The 13,034-nt window shown below is 40.5% G+C and overlaps 1 protein-coding gene across 1 annotated transcript in view; it reads left to right on the top strand.

Annotated features, from left to right (window-relative positions):
• The first annotated feature begins 619 nt into the window (after window positions 1–619).
• Window positions 620–13,034, top strand: part of cpxm2 (carboxypeptidase X (M14 family), member 2) — a 43,479-nt gene continuing 31,064 nt past the window's right edge. The window contains exons 1-2 of the mRNA XM_027016780.2: window positions 620–1,136; window positions 7,571–7,651. Of these exons, the coding sequence (XP_026872581.2) occupies window positions 833–1,136; window positions 7,571–7,651 (385 nt within the window). The 5' untranslated portion in view covers window positions 620–832. The remainder of the gene's footprint in view (window positions 1,137–7,570; window positions 7,652–13,034) is intronic.

The raw sequence follows: 13,034 nt of genomic DNA, 5'->3' as shown, positions 1-13,034 counted from the left end.
CCGAGAATGTGTTCAGGGAAACACAGGTGCAGCCATGCTCAGTGTGCTTTGGCAGACCTGAGATCAGCATGGAACACACAGGACTTCCAACAGCAAATATTTGCCAACAAAGTGAACTATGGTTCTGCTTGCAGAATATTTACTAGAATTTAGTTTGTGATACTCTAATAAATACAAAGATTTTTACACCATTAAACAGTTTTTAAAGTTTTATGTGGAGGACCTATTTATAAATGTAAATGTATGAATGCAAAGGACTATGAGAAGAATTATTCACAGGACATGAATGAGAGTAACTTAGAGAATTACTGAAGGATGCAAAGCTGAATGGAAATCAGGTTAGGGGAAGAGCATATGTCTCCATATGTCTCCCCTTTTCCCCATCCTTCATTTTGGTGTCTTCTCTGAGGAGTGAAAAGGGTAAATACTTTCAACTTTTTCCAAGAAAAAAACCCACCTACCAGCATCTAAAAAAGAGAGGGCTTCACTCAATCTGTCTGTTCTTTCATCCATGAACTCTCTTCTCTCACTCACATTCCCCCTTCCCTCCTTCTGTTGAGAAAGACAAAGAGTGAGAGAGAGAGAGAGAGAGAGAGAGAGAGAGAGAGAGAGAGAGAGAGAGAGAGAGAGAGAGTTCTCAAGCTGGAGTTTGCAGGGACCTCTTGGCATTTTAACCTTCATTAAGGATCTTGAGTCTGCCAAAAACTTTCTTTCCAGCTCTGGGATTTTACAGAGAGGAACAGAGAAATAAAGCAGAGGAACGGAGAAAGAAGAGCTCAGCTGCAGATGGGACTTTTCGCCACAGCTGCATTGCTCCCCGGGCCGTTCTTTGATGATGTTGTTTCTAGCAACCATAGGACACTGCCCTGCTCTTCTAGCTCTCGCACTGCTTGGCCTTTTGGGATTGCTGCCAGAGGTATGCTCAGGATACCTATCTGAGGATGAGGATTACTACATGCAGGAATTACTGAGCAGGGAACATTATTATCATATTCCTGCCCAAGAGGAAAGCCCTGTGGAAGGAGACGAGATCCGGGCAGATGACCTTCTCATTCCAGCTGCCCGTAAGAAGCCCAAAGTCAAGTCTACGTCTGGCAAACCAACCGTCAAGCAAACCGGAACCAAAGAAAACTCAGGTAACCTTCAACCTTCAGCATTTGAACAGAATAAACAGCCACAATGTTTCATGTGCACTGCAAAATAAACCTGTTTTGCAAGTTCTTGACAAGTTTTTAAAGATTTTTATAGTTTTAAGGGTTTTAAGTGTGCCTTGTAGGCAAAGCTGTAGAGCCTTAGCACTCTTTACATTTTTTTCTGTGAATTTAATCAGAATTCTAAGTTAGCTGTTCATTAAATTGTGACAAAATGGGGGTTAAAAGTAGAGCATTTGAAAAAACTAAAACAAGACCTCAGAGAAACCACTCAGAATTTATCACAAATGTACATAAATAACAGTTAAACCAGGACAGTACTAGCAGACATGAAATCATTCAGGTATCAGCAGGTATGAAATTATGTTAAGTGAAGGAGCTTGTTTTTATTTCATCTGTTGAAGTCTTTCAGACACCAGACCAAACCAAAGCCCCTCTACTGAATAAACAGATATAGTCCACCTCTTTCACAGTAAATAAAGCGTTGAATCTTACACCGACCAAAAGCTGTGAGCCAACACTCTTGGAGTTTGGACACTATTTCTCTCCCTTTAAAATTTTGAGAGTGGAACCACTCAGGTTTCTTCTCAGAGAAGAAAAATATTCATTGAACTGATTGAACTGTTTTGCTAGCACAGAAGTGCAAGATGTCTCGAGTATATTTTTTAGCTGTCAATATTTATAGGATTTATATTTATAGGATTTATAGGATTTATAGAACATACAAATAAAAAAACTTAAATAGTTTAGCTATATTTAAATTGAAACAACAACTACTGTGTGCTAAATTAAATTTTAAAAGACACAGATCAATCAGAATATTGCACAAAATTGCATTATAAATTGGAATTCTATGTTGGAAACATAAATGACTGGCCATCATCTGTCATTTTCTAAAATAAAACACCTACTAAAGTATACCTACTAAAGCATTTCAGAGAAGGCACTTTTCTGTTAATAAAATTCAGTGATTTGCATCTTACAAATTATAGTTTGTAGTTTTTTTTAATATAGTTATACTTACAATTATAGTTTAAAGAACATTTCAGTTTATTATAACATTTTAAGTGCCACATTTTAAGATTAGAATTGCTGTGATGCCCTTAGTTCCTTACCTTGCTCTCAGCTGTAGTGACAATAGTAATGCACTGGGAACACCACTTTACAGCACCAACAATTGCTGCACACTAACAAAAGCCCAAATGGTCTATTACTAACTATTACATAAACTGAAATGTAATTATTTTATTTTTGTAATAACCTACACAATTGTAGCAGTAATTGCTTCACTGTTTTATGTGATCCACTTTGTTAATACTTAAAGTGCATATATTATTCAAAGGTTAATAGTCCAATTGCTGGTTTAGGATTCTTTTTTGCCTGCCATATCCTGAGCTGGTCCTAGTTCAACACACTTACACACTTGATTTATATGAGCAGAGGTTTGCATTTATGAAACAGCTCAGAGAATGAGAGGATCTACGGTGGAGTTTTTCTCTATTTATCCAACTCTGTAGCCTTGCAGACTGACCTAAGAACAGTCATGGTAAACTAATGTTTTGTGAATACTGTCCTGGAATTGCGATGCTATTTACACATCCTACTAGCATTTACTACTATGCCGCAAATCTTTCTCTGTGAAGTCTGCAGCCCAACGGTAGCCTAATGGTTTGTACAGCATGGAGTAGGGAGTATATCAAACATAGCTGTGCTGTGACAGATCTGCTATGTGTGCATTTGAAAGTGGGACAGCGTGTGGGAATTGAAAGCAGATGTAGTGATGTGACTCACTCTTCCAGGCATAGTCACGCACATGCATGGATGGAAGAGCTGCTTGCCTGCAACAGGTGCTAAATCTGAGTTTTGAACAATGCATACTTTTCATACAGACTACACTTTTCTGGTTGGTTTTGCTTTTCTTGCTGATTGTAAGGTCCCTTACCAAGGGAAGAAGTTCTTTTCACTTTGTTGTCAAAAAGTAATTTGACCACTTCTAGTCCTAGATAAGCTAATTGCTGGGAATGCTTCATTCTACCAAAGTCTTTAAGAACCACACAGGCCTAAAATGACTTTTGAATGGCATATCCTGTACAAAGTTTTTATCTGAGGTTTGATAGATATAAATAACAGATGCATCTTTAGTTGAGAGGGTAGGATTTGTAGGCATGAGAGTCTACTAAATTATCCATCCTAAGTGAAATACATTATTAAAATCTAATAAACTGATGATTGATGGCTTTCATCTCATCTCAGAAAATGAAATCTTATTCACCATTTGGAAGGAAAAATGTATCTTAGTAGAGGAACAATTTTCAAATTGTTTATTATATGGATAGCCTCCTCATCTGTGGTTCCTAATACAATTTGTAGCTATTATAGATTGTCCTTAAAACATGTTGGATTTAAACTTCCTTATATAGACTTATCATTTACTTCCTAACATAATTTCTACAATGTCTAATTAAAACAAGCATCTGATCATACTGAATAGATCCAATTTATTATATGTAGGGGTTTCATAAGTGGATTTGTAGGTTCAGAATTAGAACAAATGGTTGCATTTATATGCCTGATTAGCAGACGATTCCAGCAACCATCCCTGCATAATCTGCATATCTGATGCTGAATTACTGCTTATCCTGAGCACCCTCTCCCAAGCACTGGCAATGAGTGGCCTCCATCTGTTCCCATTCAGATGTAATCATTCATACCGTGGTTTGCTCTACTTTGTATTTAAGGCCCCAACACCCGATTTCACCAGGGCTCCAGTGATCTCACAGCACTTCACATCTTACAGACTATAGGTTTGAGGTTAAGTGGAATTTCTTGTACTGGATTAGCAATGACCCAAATTGGTAACACGTTTTGTTTTTCTTCAATATTTGCATGTTATGCTATTTGGTCTACATTTAAACCCAATTTTCCAAAATATCAAGAAGAAAAAGACCAGACATGCATCAGTTGTCAGAGTAAAAAAAGGATAAGATTCTCTGAAATTAGCCAAGGTTTTAATTTACGAATTCCATTCATTCATGTCAACATGCTACTGAAACTCAGATGGCATCATGGCTTGACAGTGGCTGTCACCGTGATGCAGTTGTGTTTGGGCATGAAAGCACTACAGGTGCTTGTGTCATAGTGTCATAGTATCATCCAGCAAAGTTTCAGGAAGGTACTGGCAGTGCTATTGGTCCTGCAGCTTCTCCTGGAGAGATGAAGGCTTCAAGGAGAGTGGATCAGCATGTTGACCACAGAGCTGAGCAAAGTTTGTGAAGGCTGCACTTGAGGAATTAGCATTGGAACACTTTCCCAATGTGTTGTTGCCGGAAGAGCTGAGACAATGTGCAATTCACTATATCAGCCAACTTCCAAGTATCTATCACCAAAGCTTCAGAACAACTAGTATGCTGGCAATACAAAAAATTTGGCACTGCGCTAATCAATACCATGAATCCATGCCTGCAGAAAACAGGAGCTAAGACCCTTAGCATCCATTCTACAGCTAGGAAGATTGGCTACTGTTGTGGATTTGGGTCAAGTGTAGCATACATGGGAAACAGCACACTCCCCTCACTGATGCAGGCTCGTCAGTGTAGCTGCTGCAGCCATGTGTGCTCCCTTGCACTGTGAGCAGAATACCAGATGGCTGGAAGGTGATGACCATTCAATTCAAGTTAGTCACTGGCAGCAGTGTCGACATGAGAGAGAAGAAGTTGTGCTGGGAGTCTTAATCAAGTGCACAAGTTTTGGCTTACATGTATACAGGATGCATGTGTTCAGTTTGGAATTCCTCAAGGTGGCTGGGGCCATACTTGACCTCAAGGTGCTGGGTTTAAATAAGAGGCATGTGAAGCTGTCCATGGCAGAGAGTTGTGGTGGAGGCAGAGTTGGGGCATCTTGGCAGTCAATGTGAGGAAAACTAACTCTAGATGAGCTGAACATGCATTGTCAGAGTTGGTTGGTGGAACTCCAGATATGGGTGCACTCTCTGGTTGGAGGCACCACGTTTTTTTTGTGGGTGATGCTGCCAGGCTGGAAGAGCTGAACACACATCAACATTACTGGTTGTCAAAAAGTGAAATAGATGGCAACTGTGAGAATCATCGTGCCATCAAACAGCCCCTGGGTGGCACCAGTGATTCTGCTGAAGAAAAATTATGGCAACTGGTGTTTCATACCCACTCCCACACATTGACAGTGCTTTAAAGCAGCTCGCTGGCTCAGTGTGATTTAGTTAACTGGATCTGCAGAGCAGTTATTGGCATTCGTGCTGCATTCAAAGAAGTTCAACCTCCTTCATGAATGTGTAAGCTACCTTTGTCACATCATGAGCAGAGCCAAAGTGTGAATGCTGCAAGACACTGATGATATTCAGTGCTTCCTGATGTTGGCTTCTTAATACCATCACTGGCGCACAGGTATAGACCAGGGCTTAGCAGCTTGTAGCCTACTACAGTCAGTGTTTGAGCAAGTCAGAGCGAAACTACTGTGTGACAAGAAGAGAGCTGTTTGCTGTGACGGTGGGCCTTTGTCATTTCTACCCTTACCTCTATGGTGTACCCTTCTTTCTCACTGATCTTGCTTTGCTGACATGGCTTATGCAGTTCAAATAGCTCAAGAGCCAGGTATAATGGTTCATCATTGGATGCACAATAATACCAAAGCCATGTCTTGCTACCAGTGTGCCACCAAAGAAAGTCAGTATTGTGCATACATTGAGCAGAGAGCAACAGCAGTTGAGAGGAGTGCTGATACCACTGCTGTTGCTCCCAGTGACTCAGGGTTTGATTCTTTGAGCCATGAAGAATTCTGCCTTGCCCAACGGGAGGATGTGGAGCTCTCTTGGGCACCCAGATGGCTCCAGCCTGGACTAAAACTGAGCTGGATGATCACTATGCCACATGGGCTGGCCGGGACAGTGTCCAGTTACACAGTGGGCTGCAGGAAGGAGCAGGTCCTTGGGCTGCCAGTTTAAACTACTGGAGGTTCTCCATAGTGACTTCAATTTGGTGGGCATGGCTGAGGTCTGCAACCAGCTGGGCATTTGGAAGACCCAGACTCCACCCTCAGATTGATGCCCCTCCACTCTCAGAGTGATGGCCTTCTGGAGCGCTTCAAATGGACACTCACCATTCCATCACTAGCCTTTGTCACCTCCCAGCACCACTGACTGGGACCACCACCTGCCCTTGGTCCTGCTGGCATCCCAGTCTGCCATGCAGGAGGCTGCTGATTTCACTTCAGCTCTTCTCATTTTTGGCCATGAGATCATGGCATGGACTTTGCCTTTGCCTACCTGATTAGGACTGGAGGAGGACATCATGCCTGGGGCATGGTATACCAAGGAACTCTGCTACTGCCTCCCCAGTGTGCACCGGCTCTCCAGGGACAACCAGGGCTATACCATTACCAATCAGATGCGGGCATGCAATTTGCTGCTGGGGCAGTTGCTCTGACCCGGCTTTCGGGTCTGCCTCTTCAACCTACACCTCTGGAAGGGACTCTGCCCCAAGCTCCAGTTGCTGTGGGAGGATGTCTGTGTGGTCGTGGAGTGCCTAGGAGATTTTGTTTACTGGGTCTGGCTGGAGCATTGGTCTGTCATGATCAACAGACTGATTCACCCCGTACTGGTCCTTTGGAAAGGATATATTTCTGGGCTGTGATGAGTGGACACTGAACATCACTGCAGCAAGCCAGGATGGCAGGCAGACTGGAGTAGTAGCTACCACGAGACTGCAGCACGAACAATGCACACCTGTGTGCCTAATGAACTTTGTGTGGATTTCTGGGGTCCGCATACTGGGGTCGGCATACTGGGGTCAGGGGGGCTGCTGAGGGGACAGCCACCAACAGATAGAGAAAGAGAAAGAGAGAGCATGGTAGGGACTCATAGGGTACCATGTGCTTCCCTGGAATCTTTAGTTTAACTTTCAGTTCACAGTTTATTGTTTTAATAATTTATTCTGTGCATGTATTTGGTTTAATGTTCCTTTTGTACCTTTTTTCTTAAGAGTTAGCATTTTAGAAAAGTGCAAGTTTTAAAACCTCTTCATGTTAGTCTGTCCTTTTAGTTAGCCCCCGCCTGTTTTCCCCATTTGTCCTATTGGACTGTTTGCACTTGTGTAGCATGTTGTCTGTTGCACTGTTGTTTTGTGTTGCACCATGGTCCTGGAGGAACATTGTCTCATTTTTGTTGTGTACTTGTATATAGCTGAAATGACAATAAAACCTCTTTGAACTTTGAAGTTGAACTTTGAACTTTCTACTGCTGTGATGCCTGTTTAAACAATGTTCCATTTGAGTCCGCAGCGGCATTCTCTGAGTCTACTCACCAAAGCTACAATATGATAATGGGCTCATACTAACAAGCAAATCTGAAGCCCAGTGGCTAAAAACTTTTGTTCTGTTTTTGTTTTCAGTCAGAGCTTCAAAAAAGAAGACAGAGAAGACTTCTAACAGCATAAGCGAAGCAGAACGCCAGTTCCTATCAGAGAGAGTGGGTACGTTTGAATTTAAATTACAGAGGGACATATTATAGATTTGATTTACAGAGAGAGTATGTTTTTTTTAAAAATTTGAATTCCAGTGTAGTTTCAATTGTCTGCGCCTAGAAACACTACTATGGCAGAATTCTTATTAAACCTTTTTTGGGAGTGGGGGGATTTTTCAACCTAATTTATTATCCAATTCCCAGTCAGGTAAGTCTTCCCTATCTCAGGTCAGCTGCCAGTCAGAGAGGGCAAGGGTTGTGACATGCTTTCTCTGAGGTACATGCAGCCAATCACCACATATTTTCAAACTGAAGCTTATGTAACATAATGGGTTGGAGTTACACACACTGAGGATTGCACTATCCACACCTTTTTGATGCATGAGCACACTGATGCCCACGATTGGCCAGTGTTGCTGTAATTGATAGGAGAGTGAGTATGCAACTCCTCCCTACCTGAAAGCTTAACTAGTTTGCTCTCTCTGGTTGTAGAGCCATCAAGGAATCGCAATCTATCAATGATGGAGCAAACATTTTTCTGTTGCCCCATCAGAAGCCCATTCTTCAATTTTTTTAATGGAAGTTTGAAATTAATCAAATCATGAGTCAGTGAGGGAAGCTCTCCTGAATTTACACATTAAAGTCTGTTACATATAAACAAATAGCTATATGCTGACATTTTATTGTTATACTAACTAAAGTGACTTTAGGCAGTATAATAAATTCTGTGAGGAAAAGAGTATGCTAGACTAATGAATAATTAAAAAAATTAAGTGTAATGCCTGATTTAAATTTGAAATACTGATCATCAGTAGCCTTCATCTAATCTTAGTTAAGAAATGAAACTCCTTTATGTTGGAGTCTGGTGTGAAACACACATACACACAAACACACACACATGCAGAAAGCAAATATGTGTAATGCTTGCTTGGAAGCATATTTCCCAGGTAAAAAAGGAGGATATGTATAATGATATGCATGACATTTCTTAGAGAACCTGCTGACTTTCATTCAGCTGAAGCGCCATGTTTGGTTTCCATGGTTATAAAACAGAAGCAAAGTTCCACAGGCTTCAGCCATTTCAGCCATCTGAAATATCACCTCTGAGTATTCTAGACTTCTGTCAGTTTTCTGTGGCTGGAATCATTTTTCTATTCAACATTTAAATTAATTCAAAATCCAAAAATTTAAAAACATCATAGAATCCTAAGAGCAATAGAATGGTCTGAGCATGTGCAGAGACCCAGTTGCTCACAGTAAGGTATATGCAGCTTTATTAGAGAACAGGGGAGTTTCAAAGTCGATATCCAAAGTAAAAGCCAGAGTCAAAAATCCAAAAATCAGTCCACGAAGCAACCAAAACAGACAGGGAACAGGCAAAGAGGGAAATTCAGATAACCAGGGATACACAGTTACAATGACCAATGGCTCAGAAACATAACGAGGATTTCGCAAAAACAAACTGACCACACGGGGCTTATATACAGAGAGTAATGAGGACAAAAAAGACACAGGTGATTACAATAACTGGTAGGTAATAGAAGTAACTAGGGTGTAGAACCAAAATAAAACAAAACAAGAAAGGAAACATGAAGAAACCAAAACCAGGAAGTAAATAAACAGAGGTGTTGCTATGGGAACCTTGATGCCAGGGAGGGGCGAATGTGACAAGCAATCAGTAGACCACCCCATCCCTAAGGGAAAATTGTAATAGTATTTACTATACATGCTGATGTGTATTCATAATTATTTCATATTGTAGAAATAATTGTGATATCAAGTAAAACAAACATGAATTAATTATCTTACATAATCTCCTGCACAAGTCATTTGATTGAGAGTCCGAGAGCAAGCATCTTTTTTTTCTTAGTCAGAAATTACCTTATAAACAGGTGTAAAAATGTATTAAAAAAACCTTTGTTTTCAGCGAGCTCATTAATAAATACCTATCAATGTCTAGTCAATGATAATCTTTATACTATAACATATCTTATAAAACCAAACCCTGCATTACTGAGTTTACTTTGGTGCCTTCCACATACATTTTGATTAGTCAGGATCAGTCTTTTTAAACTTCTGGGAAAGTTAAGGCTTTTGAATTAATGTCTTTTAGTAGAGACAACATTAGACTAAGATGACCATTGTAAGACATAATCCAACACTACAATCCAATTATCCAATACTACAATGAACAAATTTTAAATCCATACAATCAACCCCGATGCACAAAGGTATGATATATTATGATCTAACAAGAGAAGTGTATTAATGGAAAAGTAAAGGATTTATGGGAAAATTGCTACAATTCTTTTGTCCTTGAAGGTTTTAAGATCTAGGCTTTAGGATCAAACTGAGGAGAGAATTTGACTTGAGCTGAATGACAGCATTGTTTCTGGGCCCATTTCTAGAAGCTAAAGAGCATTTCCAAAGGCTGAGCTCCACACTGCTCCAAATGCACATCTGCTTCCAACACACTCTTTTCACAGATGTTCAGAGAGGAATGGTAACTCATCATCCCTAGATTCGCTGGAGGGTCATTGAATAGATTTGTTGTTTTGAAGGTGTAATTGAGTGTCCGTGTAACTGTCTAGAGGACCAAGACTGACATACGGTGTCATAATTCAGGAGGTAGGGCTAGAGATAACATTTCCGAAGTTGCAACTGAGAGGAGGCATTGACAATTTTATGTGTGTCTATGTGTGTATTTGTGTATGTGTGAGAAAGTGACCCTATTTTCCTGTCCCAAGCTTTCTTCTACCACATATTACCAATAAGTAATTGATCCTATTACCTGTTATGTGATAACAGCAGAACCTATTCAACCTTGTCCCATGTAACATCTACATATCACTGATCACTCAATAGAGCTTGTGTGTGTTTGTGGGAGGGGAGATTGTTTGTAAACATGTCAGGGGAAGAGCAGGTGAGGCAAATGGCTTTAACCCTGGTATTTCACTGTACAGTCACACAGTCACTGATTTACTTCATTCTTTAAATCACCAACAGTCTGCAGTTGCCAATAGGTAGGAAGTTATCTGTTTTCTTATTAACTCAGTCAACTGCATATACTTATCTTTCCTTATAAATTTACAAGATTATGTGAAGGATGAATCATGGTGTGTGTGTATAAAAGTGTTTTGGGTACTTCTAAGCCTAGTTCCTAAACTTAATAAAGCAATGAAGCAAAACTGGTCTGAGTATGGCCTATGGCTTTCTACAACTAAGTTTAGTCATGGATCCTTTTCCTGGAGATTCAAAGAGAGAAGTTATTTGTTTTCAGATTGTTGAACTCTGCAGTAGATTGATTTAGCTAGTTTAGTTGTTATAATATTTAGATCAGGTATGTTGTGTTGGCTTTAAATTAATTCTGCAGGAAGGCAGATCTCCATTAGGAGACCTGATGAGCTCGATCATCAGTGATGATCTTTGTTGTTATTTATGTATATGCAAGCAAAATATTTAGCATTTATTGAGATATATGCAGCAGGTTTGTGTGAGATTGTTTCACTACATTATGTTTTCATGACACTTTTCCCCTGAACCTGGGTGTGTATATATTTAAGTGTGTGTGTGTGTGTGTGTGTGTGTGTGTGTCTGTGTGTGTGTGTGTGTGCATGTGTGCATCTGTGTGTGTGTGTGAGTCTAAGAGTGAGTCTCTTAGACAAAACTCTTGCTGAATTTCTTGAGCGCTTTTTCCAAAACTTCATGCGTGATTTGATGTCAGGTTCTTCAGTTTGTTTTTCTGATTAACCTCTGGGGCTCTTCTCGGAGTGCTCAGGCAATTTCATGCCGATAAGAGGTGATGTCTCACTCTCTGAAAACAGCATGCACACCTGCAGCTTTTCCCACATGGACCCATGGAGGGAGCCAAGCGTGAAGCTCCCAGATCGACGGCAGCTGAACACCAAATAATGTGCTGCTTTTGCTTTCTCCCGCTGCATTAACTTTTTGCAGTCCCTGCTTGCTTCATGTGCATTTCCCACTGTTCTCCTGTGGATCTGATGAATGAAGCATTCCCACTGAAGAAACAACGGTGGATGGTGGATTGGCCAGGAGAAGAGGAGCTGTAATCTGCCGGGCTGTGGCTCAGGAACTTCAGCCTTGAATGACTCTCCCACAGGAGCTTTTGTTTTTTATAAATAAATCCCTCTGTGGAGCACCGGTGTCCTACAGGGAGTCTGGGATGTGTGCAATGTGTGTTCTGTATTGCTGAGAAAGCTGAGTTTTCCATTGTAATAGATTGAGTTCATAAACTTCAAATACAAACCATTAAGGACACCTGGGTCATATCCCATCACTCAATGGAATGGAATAAGAAATTACCTAAATTTGGCAGACACAAATAGCATTTATTTAATAGTGACCTACTTCCTGTGTTATGAGTCGACCGACTGCACAATTGTGTTTAATTTAATTAAATTTCTAATTATTACATTGTCAGTAGGTTTCATTTAGACCTGATTTTGCTGCCATAATCAACTGCTCAAATAAATTGGGAGATCAAATTTAATAGGGAAATTGCTACAATTGCTCTCTTTGGCACAGAGCCCTATAAACTGTATGTGCCCGAAGCCACATGGTAAAGGGACTCTCTGCTCTCTGTAAAGATATGACCATTTGGAGAAGGGTGAGTAGTATTAAACTCTACACCTCTCTGGGTTGGAGGAATTTTCATTTCTGCATTGATATTCTGTGTTCTGGCAAGGTCATAGTTATATAACAGGGCTGTGGTTAAGGTACTTGACTTGCAATCAGAAGGGTGCTGGTTCAAGCCCCCCCCCATTGCCAAGTTGCTGCTGTTGGGCACCTGAGCAAGGCCTGTAACCCTCAATTGCTCAAGTTGTACTCAATTGTAAGTTCCTTTGGATAAATGTGTCAGGTAAATATAATGGGGACCATGTAGTAAACATGCTGAGTGTTAACCCACATATGGGCAACTGCATGTATGCTTATTTTGAATCCCTTTGAATGGCCCGAGCTAACAGTATGAGAGAGCTGTTAAATAACAGCATGTGCAGCTGCTGTCTCAGCACTTCATCTCCATCTACTTTTTCTGTCTGGAAACAGACAGAACAGGTTTGGAAACAGACAGCTCCATCATTGTAATGTTTTGTGACCAGACAGACTCTTGTGGAGTGTAGGAAACTGTTTAATTACAAAAGGGTCAGAAGAGCAGTCTATAACACTACACAGGAAAACATGAACCTAAGGGAGGTCTGAGCTGTAGTCAAAAAAACAGTCCAAAAGTACCAAAAACCAGAAACAGGTGAACAAAATCCAAACGGCAATCCAAAATCCAAAAACCAGAACATGCAATTGTGACCAAAAAAGGCGATACAAGAAATTGCTAAGAAGGCACTTCTTAGCTGGCAATATTTCACAAAAAACTAAGC

The sequence above is a fragment of the Electrophorus electricus genome, chromosome 14 (assembly GCF_013358815.1).
Source record: "Electrophorus electricus isolate fEleEle1 chromosome 14, fEleEle1.pri, whole genome shotgun sequence".
In the NCBI taxonomy this organism is placed as follows: Eukaryota; Metazoa; Chordata; class Actinopteri; order Gymnotiformes; family Gymnotidae; genus Electrophorus; species Electrophorus electricus.
The sequence above is the reverse complement of the archived record's forward strand: the minus strand, read 5'-3'. Positions and strand labels throughout refer to the sequence as shown.